Genomic DNA, 21,189 nt, shown 5'->3' on the forward strand with positions numbered 1-21,189 from the left:
TCGGTGTGGGGTCCCCCCAAAATCCATACCAGACCCCGATCCGAGCACGCAGCCCGGCCGGTCAGGAAAAGGGATGGGGATGAGCGAGCGCCCCCCCTCCTGAACCGTTCCAGCCCGCATGCCCTCAACATGGGGGGTGGGTGCTTTGGGGGAGGGGGCGCCCTGCGGCCCCCCCACCCCAAAGCACCTTGTCCCCATGTTGATGAGGACAAGGGCCTCTTCCCGACAACCCTGGCCGTTGGTTGTCGGGGTCTGCGGGGGGGCTTATCGGAATCCGGGAGCCTCCTTTAATAAGAGGGCCCCCAGATCCCGGCTCCAAACCCTATGTGAATGAGTATGGGGTACATGGTACCCCTACCCATTCACCTAGGGAAAAAGTGTCAATAAAAAAAACACACTACGCAGGTTTTTAAAGTAATTTATTAGACAACTCTGGGGGTCTTTTTCCGGCTTCGGGGGTCTTCTTCTGACTTCGGGGGTCTCTCCGGTTCTTCTCCGCTGTCTCAGGCCTCTTCTCCCATTGTTTGACCTCTTCTCCGTGTTCTCCGGGTCTTCTGCCGGGCTCCTCTGCTATCTTCTGCTCTTTTGCCGCTCTTTTGCTAGCGGTGGCCCGGTCTTCTGCCTTCTTGTCTTCCTCCCTCTTTTCTTCTTGCGATGTTGACACGATGCTCTCTCTGGCTGGAATGCTCTCTGAGCGCTCCGATGTGACTTATATAGGCGGTGACCCCGCCCCCTTATGCCGTCACAGTCCCTGGGCATGCTGGGACTGTGACGGCATAGGAGGGCGGGATCACCGGGTGATGTTGACCACGCCCCCCAAAAACGTCTCAGTCCCAGCATGCCCAGAAACTGTAACGGCATAAGGGGGCAGGGTCCCCGCCGATATAAGTCACATCAGAGCGCTCAGGGAGCATTGCAGCCAGAGAGAGCGTCGTGTCAACATCGCAAAAAGAGAAGAGGGAGGAAGACAAGAAGGCAGAAGGCAGAAGACCGGGCCACCGCTAGCAAAAGAGCGGCAAAAGAGCAGAAGATAGAGGAGGAGCCGGGCGGAAGACCCGGAGAGCGCAGAGAAGAGGTCAATCAACGGGAGAAGAGGCCTGAGACAGCGGAGAAGAACTGGAGACACCCCCAAAGTCGGAAGAAGATCCCCAAAGCCAGAAGAAGGCCCCCGGAGCTGTCTAATAAATTACTTTAAAAACCTGCGTAGTGTGTTTTTTTTATTGACACTTTTTCCCTAGGGGAATGGGTAGGGGTACCATGTACCCCATACTCATTCACATAGGGTGGGGGGCCGGGATCTGGGGGCCCTCTTATTAAAGGGGGCTCCCGGATTCCGATAAGCCCCCGCCCGCAGACCCCGAAAACCAACGGCCAGGGTTGTTGGGAAGAAGCCCTTGTCCTCATCAACATGGGGACAAGGTGCTTTGGGGTGGGGGGGGCCGCAGGGCACCCCCACCCCCAAAGCACCCACCCCCCATGTTGAGGGCATGCGGCCTGGTACGGTTCAGGAGGAGGGGCGCTCGCTCATCCCCACCCCTTTTCCTGACCGGCTGGGCTGCGTGCTCGGATCGGGGTCTGGTATGGATTTTGGGGGGACCCCATGCCGATTTTTCAGCGTAGGGGGTTCCCCTTAATATCCATACCAGACCTAAAAGGGCCTGGTATGCCCCGCGCTCACTGCAATAGGAAAATTGTTTGTACCTATTGCAGCGAGTGTGAGATGCAGTACCCTGCCCTTGCGTCGTATCTGGTCCGTCGGACCAGCCTAAAGACGAACGGGCTTTCCGCCAGGAACTGAGTCCGGCGAAGTTACGACGGAGAGATTTGAAACATGTTTCATTTCTAGGTCCCTCTGACTTCTGGGAAAAAAAGTCTGCGGGAGCCTACACACGAACGGATTGTCCAGCGGACTCTGGTCCACCGGACCAAGTCTGCTGTAAAGTCCACTCGTGTGTACGCGGCATTAGGCTACTTCCATACTGGGGCGGGCGGACGTCAGCGGTAAAGTGGCGCTATTTTTATCGCCGCTTTACCATCGTTTTAGCAGTGCTATTCGTCCGCTAGCGGGGTGGTTTTAACCCCGAAAAAGGGGTTAAAAATGCCGCAAAGCAGTTTGGCGTCGCTGCCCCATTGATTTCAATGGGCATGGGCGCTGCAAAGATGCCACTTGCAAGACTTTTTTTACCATCCTGCAAGCGCACCGCTCCAACGTAAAAGCACTCGGGTTTTCACACTGGAGTGACAGGAGAGGCTCTTTACAGGCGCAATGCAGGCGCTATTTTTAGCACTGTATCGCCTGTAAAGTGCCTCAGTGTGAAAGTAGCCTTATTGGTCTCATGACAACTCTGCAATGTAGGATTTCCCTTATTTTTTGTCTCTGTGACAATGTTCATAAGGACAAAACAGGGGAGGAATATCCCAGGCGGAGACACAGACCATAAAAAAAAACAACTTTGAATAAGATCTAACCTTTCCCTATTATATCCAAAGCAAACACAAAAAAAAATTAAAAAACTGTTTCACCTTTGCATACGTTTTAAATCTCAAACCTAGAAAATGGATACCCTCACAACTTTAAGGCCCTGTGTACATGGCATCAGTTTCAGCAACTTAACTGTAACTTAGGATTTGCCCTTTTTTTCTGTCTCTGTGATAATGTTCAGCAGGACAAAACAAGGAATAAATATCCCAGGCGGAGACACAGACTAGAAAAAAAACAATTTGCAATAAGATCTAACCCTTCCCTACTATATCCAAAAGTAAAAAAAATGTTTCACCTTCGCATTCATTTTAACTTTCAAACCTATAAAATGGATACACACACAACTCTAAAACCCTGTGTACATGGCATCAGATTCAGAAACTTAAAGTGGATGTAAACCCGAAAAAAAAAAAAAAAAATTATATCATACTGTAGAGTATAAGATTTCCTATCATTTGAGCCCAGTCTTGTCACACAGAGTTAATCCATCTCTGAGCAATCCTCTTTTATTGTTCAGTGAGAAAAATCTTGACAAAGTGAGAAAAACTTTGTCAAATCCTCCCCCTTGCTGTGCGTGACAGCCTAAGACACATGCAGTATTTTTTAATTCCCTCCCCCACGCCTTTCTTCATCAGCTCTGCAAGGATTGGCTGTTCCACACCTCAGCATGATTTAGCATGCTGAAGTCATGTGCTTACTTTCCTTTCTTTTCACTGGATGTTAGAGATCATAGCAGAAGTTCAGTGTTAGAAATACACAGGGGAGTGTAGAGGTGGGCGGGGAGTCTACTGACATCACGACTCCACCCACCGAGCTCCAGACAACAGACCCACCCACAGAATCTGCAGTTTTTCGGGTCTAATAACAGACAGAGGAGAGACATTTGACAGGTAAAGATACATGCAGGAGGCGTGTATATCCTTATAGATAACCCCTATGGCAGTAGTTTAGAAAGGATGACATTGGGTTTACATCCACTTTATTAACCACTTCAGCCCCGGAAGGATTTACCCCCTTCCTGATTAGAGCACTTTTTACAATTTGGCACTGCGTCGCTTTAACTGCTAATTGCGCGGTCATGCAATGCTGTACCCAAACAAAATTTGTGTCCTTTTCTTCCCACAAATAGAGCTTTCTTTTGATGGTATTTGATCACCACTGCGGTTTTTATTTTTTGCGCTATAAACGAAAAAAGACCAAAAATTTTGTAAAAAAAAGGATATTTTCTAATTTTTGTTATAAAAAAAATCCAATAAACTCAATTTTAGTCATACATTTAGGCCAAAATGTATTCGGCCACATGTCTTTGGTAAAAAAAAATGTCAATAAGCGTATATTTATTGGTTTGCGCAAAAGTTATAGCGTCTACAAACTAGGGTACATTTTCTGGAATTTACACGGCTTTTAGTTTATGACTGCCTATGTCATTTCTTGAGGTGCTAAAATGGCAGGGCAGTACATACAACCCCCCCCCCCCCAAATGACCCCATTTTGGAAAGTAGACACCCCAAGGAAATTGCTGAGAGACATGTTGAGCCCATAAAATATTAATTTTTTTTGTCCCAAGTGATTGAATAATGAAAAAAAAAATAAATAAATACATTTTACTAAAAGTTGTCACTAAATAATATATTGCTCACACATGCCATGGTTATATGTGAAATTACACCCCAAAATACATTCTGCTGCTTCTCCTGAGTACGGAGATACCACATGTGTGGGACTTTTTGGGAGCCTAGCCTCGTACGGGACCCCGAAACCAAGCACCGCCTTTCAGTTTTGAAGGCTACTTTTTTTTATTTGCACAAAGTTGTCACTAAATGATATATTGCTCACACAGGCCATGGGCATATGTGGAATTTCACCCCAAAATACATTCTGCTGATTCTCCTGAGTATGGGGATACCACATGTGTGGGACGTTTTGGAAGCCTAGCCGTGTACGGGACCCCGAAAACCAAGCACCGTCTTCAGGATATCTAAGGGCGTAAAGTTTTGATTTCACTCCTCACTACCTATCACAGTTTTGAAGCCCATAAAATGCCCAGATGGCACAAACCCCCCCAAATGACGCCATTTTGGAAACTAGACACCCCAAGCTATTTGCTGAGAGGCATGTTGAGTCCATGGAATATTTTATATTTTATATTTTGAAGTTGCGGGAAAGTGACAAATTTTATTTTATTTTTTTGCACAAAGTTGTCACTAAATGATATATTGCTCAAACATGCCATGGGCATATGTGGAATTACACCCCAAAATACCTTCTGATCCTTCTCCTGAATACGGGAATACTACATGTGTGGGACTTTTTGGGAGCCTAGCTGCATACGGGGCCCCGAAAACCAATCACCGCCTTCAGGCTTTCTAAGGGCGTAAAATTTTGATTTCACTCTTCACTGCCTATCACAGTTTCGGAGGCCATGGAATGCCCAGGTGGCACAAAACCCCCCCAAATGAAAGTAGACACCCCAAGCTTTTTGCTGAGATGCATGGTGAGTATTTTGCAGCTCTCATTTGTTTTTGAAAATGAAGAAATGTATTATTTTTTTTATTTTTTCAATTTTCAAAACTTTGTGACAAAAAGTGAGGTCTGCAAAATACTCACTATACCTCTCAGCAAATAGCTTGGGGTGTCTACTTTCCAAAATGGAGTCATTTGGGGGGGGGGTTGTGCCACCTGGGCATTCCATGGCCTCAGAAACTGTGGTAGGCAGTGAGGAGTGAAATCAAAAACGTATGCCCTTATAAAGCCTGAAGGCGGTGCTTGGTTTTCAGGGTCCCGTACGCGGCTAGGCTTCCAAAAAGTCTCACACATGTGGTATCCCTGTACTCAGGAGAAGCAACAGAATTATTTTGGGGTGTAATTTCACATATTTCCATGGCATGTTTGAGCAATATATCATTTAGTGACAACTTTGTGCAAAAAAAAAAAAAATTGTCTTTTTCCCGCAACTTGTGTCACAATATAAAATATTCCATGGACTCGACATGCCTCTCAGGAAATAGCTTAGGGTGTCTACTTTCCAAAATGGGGTCATTTGGGGGGGGTTTGAACTGTCCTGGCATTTTATGCACAACATTTAGAAGCTTATGTCACACGTCACCCACTCTTCTAACCACTTGAAGACAAAGCCCTTTCTGACACTTTTTGTTTACATCAAAAAATATTTTTTTTTGCAAGAAAATTACTTTGAACACCCAAACATTATATATTTTTTTAAAGCAAAGGCCCTACAGATTAAAATGGTGGGTGTTTCATTTTTTTTTTCACACAGTATTTGCGCAGCGATTTTTCAAATGCATTTTTTTGGGACAAAACACACTTTTTTTAATTTTAATGCACTAAAACACACTATATTGCCCAAATGTTTGATGAAATAAAAAAGATGATCTTAGGCCGAGTATATGGATACCAAACACAACATGCTTTAAAATTGCACACAAACAGTGGCGACAAACTACATACATTTTTAAAAGCCTTTAAAAGCCTTTACAGGTTACCACTTTAGATTTACAGAGGAGGTCTCCTGCTAAAATTACTTCTCTCGATCTGACCTTCGTGGTGATACCTCACATGCATGGTGCAATTGCTGTTTCCATTTGACGCCAGACCGACGCTTGCGTTCGCCTTTGCGCGAGAGCAGGGGGGAACAAGGGTGCTTTTTTTTTTCTTTTTTTTTTCTTTATTATTTTTTTTGCTTTTTTTTAATCATTTTTATTGTTATCTCAGGGAATGTAAATATCCCCTATGATTTCAATAGCTGGTGACAGGTACTCTTTTTTGAAAAAATTGGGGTCTATTAGACCCTAGATCTCTCCTCTGCCCTAAGAGCATCTGACCACACCAAGATTGGTGTGATAAAATGCTTTCCCAATTTCCCAATGGTGCTGATTACATCCGGCGAAATCTAAGTCATGAAATGCTCGTAGCTTCCGGTTTCTTAGGCCATAGAGATGATTGGAGCCATTCTGGTCTCTGATCAGCTCTTTGGTCAGCTGGCCGAATCACTGGCTGCATTCTCGGGTTCCCTGTTGGGACAGGAGAGCCAGAGAAAACCATGGAAGACGGTGGGAGGGGGGGATATTCCCTCCCATTGCTTGTAAAAGCAGTCTAGAGGCTAATTAGCCGCTAGGATTGCTTTTACATGAAAGCCAACTGCCGGCTGAAAAGAATGATATCAAGATGATAACTAAACCTGCAGGCATCATTCTGGTATAACCACTCAAAGTTCAGCAACATACCAGTACGTTGCTGGTCCTTGTTGGGCATATATTGTAATCTTTTTTTTCATGCAGACTGTGGGCTGAATGAAAAAAAGAGATTGATCGGTGGGTATGCCCACCATTAGAATACCTCCCTTCATCCACCCACTTCTAATGATGGGCATACATGCACCATTTATATATGCCGAAGCATGGGGGCATCTGCCCCAAAAGTTAGGAGCAAATCACTCCTCCACCCCTGCTGCCCCCATGCTTCGGCATATATGCTCTTTTTTTTAACTGTGGTGGTGAAATCACCTCCGACAGCGCTGGAGTCACGGCTTTATGTATCGTGGGAGCAAACGCTGTTGCTGTCAAGATAAATAAATCCGCGCTGCAACTGAATGGCGTACCTGCTAAGCAAATGATGGTTAACAATAAAACAAAATAACATTACAGTATAATAGTAAGACTTACCATACCTGCAAAGCAAATACAAAAAAAACATAGTAAAAAATAAAACATTTTTTAACGCAACCTGTGCCTAAAATATATATATGCCTAAGCATGGGGGCATCCTCCCGCAAAAGGTAAGAGCAAATCGCTCCTCCGCCCCTGCTGCCCCCATGCTTCGGCATATATGCTGAAGTATGTGGTGGTGAAATCACCTCCGACAGCGCTGGAGTCACGGCTTTATGTATCGTGTGAGCAAACGCTGTTGCTGTCAAGATAAATAAATCCGCACTGCAGCTGAATTGCGTACCTGAAAACAAAAAAAATGGTTAACAATAAAACACAGTAAACAGTAAAGTATAAAAAAATTGCATATCTGAAATGCAAACATGATAAAACATAATAACAATAAAACATTGCAAAATAGAAAAAGAGCAAAACAATAGAGAGAGAATAGAGAGAGAGAGAACAATAAAACAACAATTATTTTTGTTTTATTTTTTTTTTTTTTGTGTTTTTTGTTTTTTTACACTTTTTTTTGTAACTTTAACTTTTGTAACTGGTACCAGGTTCGGGTCTCTCAAAATGTGATGGCATCTTGGGAGACCCTGTGAAAGTGTGTCTTAGTCTGTGCAGTGCTGTACCCTACGCTAATACTCAACTAGTGTATGGTAGCGTTCAAAACATTCACCAATGCAAAGACCAGGATTGTCAGGACAGGAGGAACAATAATAGCGGGTGTCACGCCTATATCCACGCTTTCTGCAGACACGACATTTTCTTTGGGGGGCTCGTTGGGTAGGGGTACGTGGGAGGACATAAGGAAAATGCCTCTCATGCAGCCGGCTTACTGCATTTGGATTGGGAAGGTGAGGTGGAGCACCGTCTGGAAACAGAAGGGCTCTGACGATCTCTTCCTGGAATTTAAGGAAGGATCCAGTCTGTCCTGAAGCTCTGTATAGCACATGAGCGTTCAGCAAAGCCAATTGAAATAAGTATACAGACACTTTTTTATACCAGCGTCTGGCCTTATGGGCAACTAGGTACGGCGCCAACAACTGGTCGTTGAGGTCCACCCCTCCCATATTGAGGTTATATTCGTGGACACAGAGGGGTTTCTCCACAACACCAGTCGCCGTAGTAATTTGGACCGTCGTGTCTGCATGAAGGGAAAACATTCTTATTATCCCTCCACTTCATAGCGAGCAAGTTATTACACTGCAAGCAGGCTCTCTCCCCCAGCCTAAGACGGGAATCTACAAGCCGCTGGGGAAAGCCCCGGTGCACGGTGCCACATGCTCCAATCTGATGATCAAAAAGGTGACTAAAAAGTGGCACGCTCGTGTAATAATTGTCCACATATAAGTGATACCCCTTTCCGAATAAGGGTGACACCAAGTCCCACACAATTTTGCCAGCGCTTCCTATGTAGTCAGGGCAGTTTGTCAGCTCTACGTGACTATCTTTTCCCTCGTAAACCATAAAACTACATGTATAGCCTGTGGCCCTGTCACAGAGCTTATACATCTTGACCCCGTATCTGGCACGCTTGCTGGGAAGGTACTGTTTGAATGACAAGCGGCCAGAAAACTTAATCAGGGACTCATCAACGCAGACAACTTGATTTGCCATTTTGGGTTCTAAATTTAGTGTTAGACTAGTGAGACTCACAGATAAAAAAGCTCCTGACTGTTAGTGACTGATTCAAAACGCTACCAAAAAACTGTTAGTGATCGCAGGGATCAGGCCTGACTCTGCTAACACTGCAGTTATGTGTTTAGTCTTTTGTAAGTGACAGTGATCGATCGATACTGCACTTGGGTGGGCTGGGCAGGGCTGGGCCGAGGGGCAAAACGCAGGTGCTAGCAGGTATCTGGGCGGATCCCGCTAACACTGCGTTTTTGGGGACCCTAAACTGCTGGGGACGCTAGTATAGATCTGATTGGATCAGATATTGATCCGTTCAGATACTATACCACTAAGGGAGGTGTATGCTGCATGCGTGGGTGTTAGGGCGACGCAGACCCTATCTGACCCTAAAAACTTAACTTATATCACCACCGGGCGATTAGGGGGTTAAACCTTTATTAGGTAATAAACGGCGGGTGCCCTAAAACTATAATAAACAAACTAACTAACCAGCGTCACCCGTAGCACTTATATGGTGATCACTGGTGAAAGGGTTAACTAGGGGGCAATCAGGGGGTTAAAACCTTTATTAGGTAGTATATAGGGGTCCCTGACGCTATAAAACGCTGACGGCGAATATACTTACCTCCCTAACTAGCGTCACCTGTGACACTAATACAGCGATCAGAAAAACGATCACTTAGTGACACTGACGATGTGGGGTGATCACGGGGTTAAAACTTTATTAGGGGGGGTTAGGGGGGTACCCTAGACCTAAAGGGGCCTACCACTAACTGCCCTAACACTTATAACTGTCACAAACTGACATGCAATAATCAGGAAAAAAAAAACTGCTATTGGTTTTACTGTGACATGGGGTACAGGGGGGGTGATCGGGGGGTGACTGGGGGTGACGGGGGGTGAAAAGTGTGCCTGCGTGTTTTACTGTTAGTGTAGTGTTGGTGCAACTCACATTGATGTCTTCTCTCCTCGGCACCGGAACGAAAAGACCGTCTCGAGGAGAGATGACATCACTTCCTCCGCTTCTGTTTACATTACAGAAGCCGAGGAAGCATTTCATTCACCAGGAGCGATCGCAAGGGGGTGGCCACGAATGAGTGGCCTCCCCCTCACCTCTGATCGCCCCTGACTAGAATCCAAACCGCCGCAGGCACCGGGGGGGGGCCTGATCGGACCCCCCGTCCGCGGGCAGGCAGGGACGTACAGGTAAGCCCTTATGCCTGTCCGTGCCATTGTGCCGACGTACATCGGCGTGCAGCGGTCGGCAACTGGTTAACTGCAGCCACAAGACAGCATGCTCCTAAATGCATTCAGAGAAAAGTGAATTACTTTTGAAGTGTGTTTCCCTGTTTCATATTACTTTTATGTTGACTTGTGTAGAGGATTAGAACTTAGTTTAAGGGTAATCTAGTTAGTCTAACAATGCACATACAAATACATAAAATGCAATGCATTGTTTAATTGGGCAACTATGTGGCAAATGAGGTTTAATGTTGATAAATGTAAAGTTATGCACTTGGGGCTAAGAATATGCATGCATTATACATACTAGGGGGCATAGGTGTGCACAGCCTATTGCATTAGGGTGTGCACCTCAAAGCTCAAACACAAATGTGTGTGTGACATATTTACCAGCCTCTTCCCCACTCTTCATCCTGAAACAATGGGGGGAGGGGGGAGCAAAGGGGGACCAGGGAAGCAGAAAGAAGGGGGACAGGGGGAGTGGAATGGTGGCATATATTGGTACCGATCCCACTCCCGATGCCCAGGTTCTGGGGGTTGGTGAGGAGGGATCGCGGTTTACCTTTCAACTTCCCGCAATCAACAGGTAGACAGGTTGCCAGCCCCAGGATTAGGGTGTGCCCAGGCACACCTGGCACACCCCCTGTGCATGCCTATGCTAGGGGGGAGTACAATTGGGGGAGTTAATGACGGAGAAGGATCTGGGGGTTTTGGTAGATCATAAGCTCGATAATAGCATGCAATGCCAAGCTGCGGTTTCCAAAACGAGCAAAGTCCTTTCTTGTATTAAGAGAGGTATGGACGCCAGAGAGAGAGATATCATGTTGCCCCTGTACAAATCATTAGTAAGACCTCTTCTGGAATATGCAGTTTAGTTTTGGGCACCAGTTCACAAAAAGGATATCGGGGAACTAGAGAAGGTGCAAAGAAGAGCAACCAAACTGATAAAAGGCATTCAGGTGCTCAGCTATGAGGAAAGATGAGAGGAACTGAATGTATTTTCTTTTGAGAAGAGGAGATTAAGGGGGATATGATTACCATGTACAAATACATAAGTGGTCCATATAGTGAACTTGGTGTTGAGTTATTAACTTTAAGGTAATCACAGAGGACAAGGGGCACTCTACATTTGGAGGACAGGAGATTTAATCTCCAAATACGGAAAGGTTTCTTCTTTTTTACAGTAATAGCTGTAAAAATGTGGAATAGATTCCCTCAAGAGCTGGTTCAGGACAGCTCAGTAGATTGCTTTAAAAAAAGACTGGATTCTTTCCCAAATGTACATAATATAACTGGATATTAACATTTATAGGTAAGGTTGATCCAGGGAATATCTGATATCTGGGATCAGGAGGGAGTATTTTTCGCTGCTGGAGCAAATTTGATCATACCTTGCTAGGGTTTTTTGCCTTCCTCTGGATCAACAGTGGGTATAGGATTGTGTATATGGGATTGTATATATTTTTCTTTTTTTTTTAATTTTTCCCTTCTATAGGTTGGCTAACTATGTAACTATATAAAACAATGCATAGCACAAAACATTACATAGCTAAAAATTCAAGCACTATATTCCAAATGTGGCCAAATGTTTATGTATGTATTTATGTATTTTAACTTTGTGATTGCTATTCATAGGTTCATCTTTGTGAAGCTGAGGGTGTGGAAGACTTTCTTGATAAGGACTTGATTCTGGACAAAAGTGTTGGGCAACCCACTCTTGTGGCAGTGAAAATGCTCAGAGCAGATGCCAATAAGAATGCCAGGTTTGTACCGAATTTGAAATATTAAATAAAATGTAACTGCTAGACAATATAATGTTTAACTCTTAAAATCTTTTCATGTATTGCCTTGAATATTACCGTGCACCAAGACCTACAATATGAAATTAACAATCAGTGCAACAAATCTGAGATTCAGTCTTGCTCAGCTGCCACAATCCAGTTCCTATGCTTTAACTGGTATAACCTAATTTAGTCAAATAGAACAATTGTGGGTACGCTGTAATCACAGTAGACCTCCTTAATTTAAATAATTAACTGATCTGAGAATGGGAACGAGGACCATGATTCCAAAACTTGTAGTATCTTTCTCAGACATTCGGTTCCACAAACATATTTCTGATAACTTTACCATTGTCATTGGATAACAATTGTACCTAGTCAAGGTCTGCATTTACTATAATGCCACTCATAGACCAGTGCCCAGAGCATGGTAGCCAAAACTTTTTTAAATAAAGGGCCAGTTCACTGTCCATCACACTGTTTGGGAGCTGAACTGTGATCAATAGGAGTAAAAAAAAATGCCTTGGCATTGAGGATAATGGGAGTAAACAAATGTCCCTATGTCGTTGGTCAATGGAAGAAAAAAATACCCCTACTTTGAGGGTCATGGGAGTTGTTCAGTGGCACTAACCTTCATGTCTGGCTCTGCCCCATGCCGCTCCTTTTGATGACATCACAGGTGGGATTATACAGGCACCATTGGGGAGGAGATCACTGAAGCTTTTACAAGACGATACAAGAAACTGGTATGGTAAAATGACCTTTCAACGTTGCCTTATCCCACAGTAAAGCAACTGGTGCAGTTTGGAAAAGTTGAACCATCAGCACCAGCCTTTCGGCTGCAGAAAAATACAAACAAAAAGCAAGCTGTTTCATCCAACACAATTGGCTCGTTGACTTGTTTTAAAAGCATAATCATAATTCTGAGACTTTTGAGCTAGGGTAAAGCCTTCATTTATAGAAAGCAGTCTTGGCTAAAATGTTGTTTTCATCAGTTTTTCAGATGATCCTACTGACACTGCTTTAGTAATAAGCGAAAGTGGTACTGGTAGAGACAGACCATTTTATTTGAGGAGGAAGTAAAAGAAACCTTAATGTTTCCAAATTTACTTAGCACATTAAAGTCTTCTTGGAATGGAAAGTATTCACATGTCTAATTCCATCACATTTTCCAAAAATAAGATGATTATTCTCATTTCAGCACAGTGGGCACAGCCATGCAAATCAACCAGATGCACAACAAGAACAGCTGGTGTGTACTGCAAATACAGCGAGATATTATAGAGCCATTTATTTTAAATTACATACAGATTTTTCTTATGTTATGAGACATGTGAATACATTCTGTTCTAAAAATGATTTACTGTGCTATGCACCGATGGGTTGGAGGGCTTTCTGGTTGCTTTAGTATTTTATCATCATACCTTTTACAGTCAAATATACTTTGAACATTGAACACGGCTTTGAAACTGTGCAACTTCATCTGAAGCCGCACGATTTTCAAAGCAGCATGTCCATGCAACTTCGGGTGCAACTTGAAAGACATCTGTGCAGCTTCATGCACAGATGTCTATTGAAGTTGCTCCCGAAATCTGCAAAAGTAGTGCAGATCTTTTGCAAATCTTTTGCAAATCTGTGCGGCATTGCACCGATCGGAACAGTGCCATTGCCGGCAATAGGCTGCGACTTGTCATGCGATTTGACCTGTCAAATCACATGACAAATCACTTCAATGTGAACGAGGGCTGAAAAAGGAAAAAGCTGTCATTAACAGCTGTGACAAATCTAAAAGTCAGAAAAGAATTGACCCAGAAATACTGGATTCTACAGTTTTTTTTAATTTTTCCAAATAAATAATAGCAAAATGTGCTAGTGGTCAAAAATCTTTTGAAAGTATAACTAAAGGCAAAACTTGTTTTTACTCGGGGATAGAAGGGAGAAGGATTAGGACACATTTTAGGTTTTCATCAGGGTTTTTTTATCAGGGTGCCATGTGGGTTCCAGGCAGGTTGAACAGCAGAGCCAGAGCAGCATTGTGGGGGAACGGGGGTCATTCGGGGGGTGGGGTACATTCCGGGGTTCACATAAAGCGATTGCATGGCTGCGCAGATGCCAGTCAGCTAGGGGAGTGTACACACTGTGTGTGAAACCCCCTGTTGCCACCGCCGTAAGAAGTATAGCTGTGGCAATAAAAGGATTAAATGCAGACAGGCAGACCTTTAAACTTAAAATAACATTAAAGAATTGTTTTTGTCTTAAAATAAAAAAAATGGTATACTTACCTGCTCTGTGTAATGTTATTGCACAGAGTGGTCCCTTACCTCCTCTTTGGCCATCTCCCACTGGCACTGTCCACTTCTCCCTGCTCCAGGTAAGCCAGGTGCAAAGAGGGCACCCATGCAGTATATGCTCCTGAGCCAGGCTGTATGTGTTCAAAGACACACACAGCACTAGTGAGCTACACCCCCGCTCCCTACTCCTGTAAGACCAGGAAGCGAGAGGAGTGGCACTGCAGCCAAGACAGCGCTGGGGCAGTGAGAGGAGTCAGGTAAGTGTTTAGGGACAGGGGGTAGGACAGGTAGTGGGGCATTTTTCACCTTAATACAAGGAATGCATTAAGGTAAAAACATTTTAAGTTAAGAAACACTTTAAAGTGTATGGTCAAAATGTGAAAACAAATATTCATTTATTCATTGTATTTCTATTATTTCTAGCCTCCTCCTAGTAATCTAAACGGACTTGAAGTTTGTAAACATACTTTGTTAAGATCCTCACACATTTACTTTATTGAGTTCTGTGACGTATATTTACTATACCCTGTGAGTAGGTACTGCTATGTCACAGAAATTACAGAGCCTACCTTCTGAACTACAGAGGAGGAGTTTCAGGAGACGGAGTCTGTACAGCAATCACTGCTTGCAGGCACAAGGTACCATGGGATATGTAGTCCTTAGAAATTGAAAGTAAACAGAGGACAAGCTGCAAAGCATGCTAGGAGTTGAGGAAGTTGTGGAATGAGATGGTCAGCAGTCAGGCAGAACTACAATATTAAAGGAGGTTTTTCAAGTAAGCTTAAATTGGATGGTCAAAAATCATTCATGTTTGTATTGCTATTACATATAAATACATTTATACAATGAAAGTGTATGCTGTGACCATAGACTTCCTTAACAAACCTAGATAACAATAACAAAGCACAGGCTGACTACAGCCTAGCAGTAGGCATTCAATTTAGATTACAGACAGACACTCCAGCTTATGGCAAGGTCCCTCTAATAATTTGCCAACAAAATAAATGTCAGTTTGAGGTTGGAACCCAGAGGATATATCTTTAACTCAGGGAGAGAACGAGTTATACTATCTTTTTAATGTAAATCATTTTAGAATGACTGAGTTTGGGTACGTTTCTAAACATTGACTGGTTGGTAGTAGGCTCAACAACCCCCATACTCCTACTTCACTTGTTACAGGTCTTACTAATGCCAAACAACTGAGTAACTATGCTGTGTTGAATTCCCAATAAATTCTTATGTAGAGAACAGCTGACTATAAATACACGTTTTGGTAAACTCAGCTCTCAAAAAGACTTACTATAATTCTAATACGGCTTTGCATTACAATCTGACTTGTTCTTTTTCACTTTAACAGAAATGATTTTCTCAAGGAGATAAAAATAATGTCTAGATTAAAGGATCCCAATATAATTCGACTACTGGCTGTGTGTATTACTGAAGACCCGCTATGCATGATTACAGAATACATGGAAAATGGAGATTTAAACCAGTTCCTTTCTCGTCAGCCAGCAGACAGAGAGCAGTCAAATACCAAGATGAGCATCAAGTAAGAATGTTATGTTTTTTTTATATGCTTCCAAAACTTTTTTCTAGATCTGGGGATGATCTGGTGACTGGTTAACTTTATTTCACTATACATTTTCTAATGATATACAGTCAGGTCCATAAATATTGGGACATTGACACAATTCTAATCTTTTTGGCTCTATACACCACCACAATGGATTTGAAATGAAACGAACAAGATGTGCTTTAACTGCAGACTTTCAGCTTTAATTTGTGGGTATTTACATGCAAGTCAGGTGAACGATGTAGGAATTACAACAGTTTGTATATGTGCCTCCCACTATTTAAGGGACCAAAAGTAATGGGACAGATTAACAATCATCCATCAAACTTTCACTTTTTAATACTTGGTTGCAAATCCTTTGCAGTCAATTACAGCCTGAAGTCTGGAACGCATTGACATCACCAGACGCTGGGTTTCATCCCTGGTGATGCTCTGCCAGGCCTCTACTGCAACTTTCTTCAGTTCCTGCTTGTTCTTGGGGCATTTTCCCTTCAGCTTTGTCTTCAGCAAATGAAATGCATGCTCAATCGGACTCAGGTCAGGTGATTGACTTGGCCATTGCATAACATTCCACTTCTTTCCCTTAAAAAACTCTTTGGTTGCTTTCACAGTATGCTTCGGTTCATTGTCCATCTGCACTGTGAAGCGCCGTCCAATGAGTTCTGAAGCATTTTGCTGAATATGAGCAGATAATATTGCCCGAAACACTTCAGAATTCATCCTGCTGCTTTTGTCAGCAGTCACATCATCAATAAATACAAGAGAACCAGTTCCATTGGCAGCCAAATATGCCCACGTCATGACACTACCACCACCATGCTTCACTGATGAGGTGATATGCTTTGGATCATGAGCAGTTCCTTTCCTTCTCCATACTCTTCTCTTCCCATCACTCTAGTTGATCTTGGTCTCATCCTATAGGATGTTGTTCCAGAACTGTGAAGGTTTTTTTAGATGTTGTTTGGCAAACTCTAATCTGGCCTTCCTGTTTTTGATCCTCAAGAATGGTTTACATCTTGTGGTGAACCCTCTGTATTCACTCTGGTGAAGTCTTCTCTTGATTATTGACTTTGGCACACATACACCTACCTCCTCGACAGTGTTCTTGATCCGGCCAACTGTTGTGAAGGGTGTTTTCTTCACCAGGAAAAGAATTCTTCGGTCATCCACCACAGCTGTTTTCCATGGTCTTCCAGGTCTTTTAGTGTTGCTGAGCTCACAGGTGCGTTCTTTCTTTTTAAGGATGTTCCAAACAGTTGATTTGGCCACACCTAATGTTTTTGCTATCTCTCTGATGGGTTTGTTTTGTTTTTTCAGCCTAATGATGGCTTGCTTCACTGATAGTGACAGCTCTTTGGATCTCATATTGAGAGTTGACAGCAACAGATTCCAAATGCAAATAGCACACTTGAAATGAACTCTGAACCTTTTATCTGCTCCTTGTAAGTGGGATAATGATGGAATAACACATACCTGGCCATGGAACAGCTGAGCAGCCAATTGTCCCATTACTTTTGGTCCCTTAAAAAGTGGGAGGCACATACACAAACTGTTGTAATTCCTACACCGTTCACCTGATTTGGATGTAAATACCCTCAAATTTAAGCTGAAAGTCTGCAGTTAAAGCACATCTTGTTTGTTTCCTTTCAAATCCATTGTGGTGATGTATAGAGCCAAAAAGATTAGAATTGTGTCAATGTCCCAATATTTATGGACCTGACTGTATAGGGGGTTATTTACTAAAGGAAAATCCACTTTTCACTGCAAGTGCACTTGAAAGTGGACTGAAAGTTCACTTGGAAGTAAAGTCACTGTAGATCCGAGGGGGACATGCAAGGAAAATAAAAAACAGCATTTTAGCTTGCACATTATTGGATGATAAAATCAGCAGAGCTTCCCCTCATTTCAGATCTACCCTTAGATTTAGAGTGACTGCACTTTCAAGTGCACTTGCAGTGCAAAGTGGATTTGCTTTTCGTAAATAACCCCCATAGTATTATTATTAAAGTTATGTCCTAGGTGGTTAGGAACTCTTTCAGAATGTTTAAACTTTTCTATCGAGAGTGATGTTGCACCTCTTCTACTACAAAAAACAACATCTTTGTCTGACAAAATACATGTTTTTCAGCTACTCAGACCTCAGATACATGGCTGCACAGATTGCTTCTGGCATGAAATACCTTTCTTCCCTTAACTTTGTACATCGAGATCTTGCGACAAGGAATTGCCTTGTTGGTAGGAATTATACAATCAAAATTGCTGATTTTGGAATGAGTCGGAACTTGTACAGTGGTGATTATTATAGAATCCAGGGGAGGGCTGTACTCCCTATACGATGGATGTCTTGGGAAAGCATCTTAATGGTGAGTAAAAACAGCAGTTTCCTTTTCATAATTCAGTGTGCAAGACACAATTGTCAGTATTTACTAATACAGTACAATGCTCATCAAAGATACACCAATAATACAACATGAAATATTCAAGGTATGTCCAGGCAAAGTAATAATGAGCATTTTTAAATCCAGAAGTCCATATTTCCAGGCACAGTTCTAGAGTTTTTGAGTGCAAATCTTAATTCATGATCTAGGAAGTGTCCATAGATATTACATAAAATAAATGTTTAGGCCTTAAGCACACTGGACTTTTTGCTATCTCCTACACCTTTCCTCCTTGCAGTGGTGTTGGCAGGAAAAATACTTGATGCTTCTAAATGCATGTAACGCATTTAGGCACATCAAGTGCTTGGGCGTTAATTCATTTAATTGGCCAAAATAATCATTTAGTCATTGTTTAAATGAATTAACTCTCTAGTACTAAACGCACCTAGCATTGACACACATTTAGATGTGGCAATCGATTTTTCTGCCAAAACGCCGCTGTTCCTGGATGTTCTGACATTGTTTTTTTTTTCTGTCTCTGAACTCCTCTATGGACATATGTATGGACACATAGACTAACACGCAGGGGCATTTAGAAGCAGAAAAAAAACACCAGTTACCCTTAAGAGCAGCATCAAAAATGTTCAGTGTGCATGAGGCCTCACTGTTGAGAGGCTTGTAGATCTCCACTATATGTAATTTAAATCATGTAATCATCTAGCAAGCATATTTTCATAGAAATTTTTCATATTTTTTTTTTTTTTTTAATGTTCTCTTCCTTTTGTTTTTTATCTTTACAGCCCTAAAATACTCTGCAGTTATTTAAGATAGTACACAGCTTAATTACAAAGAACTTTCATTAGCAGTTCTTACAACATAATATTTTTATTACAGTCATGCAAATACATCTTTTAAAGCTAATGTAGGCACTATACAAATACATTTTACATATATTCAAACTGGGTAAGAAAATATTAGCACCCAGAGAAATTACACACAAACATGCAAACTTAGTACAGATAAATCTGTAATCAGAATAGAACCTTGGAGAATTGAAAAGGTAATAGTGTTAGGAAATGATCAATATTTGCTTATGGCTTCTTTTGTTAAACATTGAATACAAAGTATCATTATTATAATTTTTTTCAAAATAAAAAACCGTTGTGCCTTATTTAAAAAAAATAGTATATGTGTATGATTTGTAAAAATTATATGGTAAAAAAATATTAATATGAATCTTTACACTTTAACTGTAGGGCAAATTTACAACAGCAAGCGACGTGTGGGCATTTGCAGTTACTTTATGGGAGATGCTGACTTTTTGTCGGGAGCAACCCTACAGTGAACAGTCTGATGAGCAAGTCATTGAGAACACAGGAGAATTTTTCAGAGACCAGGGAAAACAGGTAACAGAGAAAACATTTAAATAATTTAACTCAATATTTAAAAGATAAGTGCTTGATTCAAAAATAACAAACATTCATACTTACCTTTGTAGACACAGCATCGATCTGATGCCGCAGCTGTCCGCTGCAGGCTCTACACCGAGAACTGAGCGATCAAAGGCCACTGATCGCTCAGTTCTTAGGTCCGCTCTGAGCACAGACCAGTGACTGTCAGTTACCACTCTGTGTTCTGCCCTTCTATTGCTCACTGGAGTACAGGACTGTGGAGAAGGTGGGAGCAGCTGGCCTAGGCACACTTCGCACTGAGAGGCTGAGCCAGCTGCCAGTCAGACATCTTGGCAGATCCCAACATTATTGTCGGGATCCCTACAGAGCCAAACTGTAGTGATGTCATGATGCTGGGGGCATGGCTATATGTTTTGAGAAAGTAACACCTTTTTCTCAAGCCTCAGGCTTGGGAAATGTTACTACAGAGGTTGCCACGCTGCCTGATCTCTGATCATTTGGCAGCAATACTTGTGCTGCCTATGTTCCACTGTCTCTTTGCATTCCATCTGGATTCATTCCTCTGCCTCCTGTGACCACGGATGTCGACTCGACTTACATGATATGCTTATTTAGTTGCTATTAAATGTGAGTGGATATTTATTCCTTTTTAACCAATACATTTTTTTTCAGTCCTGCACTTAGAGTCACCCTCTTGTGTTACCTCGACTTCATTCTTGCCTAGGTGAAAATGGAGGCAGGGGGGGAGCTGGACTGTGATAAAAAAAACAAAATAGGTAAACATGCACAAAAAAAGTGTTGGCATTTTAGGATTAAAGAGGGGGAGGATTGGAATTCATGTAAAGTAGTATTTTGATGTGAAGGTCTGGTGATGAGGGCATTGCCCTTGTAACACCTAAGCCTCAATACCAGCTGGTGGGCATCATTGGAGTTTGGCTATTGGATTTGACTAGATCTTATTGATGTGCCAAATTATATGTTTGGACATGGATCACCTGGCACTGTGCTTCCCAGAGCAGAAGATTGTAGTTTTTTGTGTCCACCAGCGGAGGTCTAGCCAGCAGATCCGATTAATCAGATTCCTCTTGATGCTGTCTGCCGGGAGGGTATTTAGGGCCTTCCCTACTAGTGCCTCTCACTCCAGTGTTTTGCTCTGATGCCAGAAACTGCGTGACATTTATTCTGCTCCTGACCCTGGTCTTGCTCCTGCCCTGCATCCTGTACCCTACTGCCTCTTATCTGCTCCTCTTCTTCCTGATCCCAGTCCTGGTTCCCCCTTTTCATCTATTCCCTGCATCTCCAGTCTGCCCAGTTGATCTGTGTTCCCCATTTTGTGATTATATTGTATATAGTCAGTTTGTTAGTTAGGCTTTAGGTTACTCTGTTAGGTTGCTAGTTAGATTTTTTGTCATGGGGTATGGTTCACTTATATCTTTATGTCTAATGTCTTTTTGTTTGCTGGTGCTTGGATGGGTTATGTTTCCCTGTAAATCAATCTTACTTAAAGTGTTTGTTACCCCAACATTGCATATTCTTGATATGTACCTGCTGTACCATGTACTTATATGAAACATTATCCTGATCTCTTTGTATTGCTTGCTTTGTGTGAAATCCCTGGTGTTCTGCCAGTCCCTCTGCTCTCCTATTAAAAACTGACCACACTAAGCGGAAGAACACACAGTGGTCAGCTCTCTAGCTCTGCTGGGAACTCAGCCTGCTGTC

At 42.6% G+C, this 21,189-nt stretch overlaps 1 protein-coding gene across 2 annotated transcripts in view; it reads left to right on the plus strand.

Annotated features, from left to right (window-relative positions):
* DDR2 (discoidin domain receptor tyrosine kinase 2) overlaps positions 1–21,189 on the plus strand; it is a 388,089-nt gene that overhangs the window by 363,372 nt on the left and 3,528 nt on the right. For both annotated transcript variants that reach the window (XM_073592847.1, XM_073592848.1), the window contains 4 exons: positions 11,668–11,795; positions 15,462–15,653; positions 17,806–18,040; positions 19,312–19,461. In XM_073592847.1, coding sequence (XP_073448948.1) covers positions 11,668–11,795; positions 15,462–15,653; positions 17,806–18,040; positions 19,312–19,461 — 705 coding nt within the window. The remainder of the gene's footprint in view (positions 1–11,667; positions 11,796–15,461; positions 15,654–17,805; positions 18,041–19,311; positions 19,462–21,189) is intronic.

The sequence above is a fragment of the Aquarana catesbeiana genome, linkage group LG07 (assembly GCF_042186555.1).
Source record: "Aquarana catesbeiana isolate 2022-GZ linkage group LG07, ASM4218655v1, whole genome shotgun sequence".
NCBI lineage: Eukaryota > Metazoa > Chordata > Amphibia > Anura > Ranidae > Aquarana > Aquarana catesbeiana.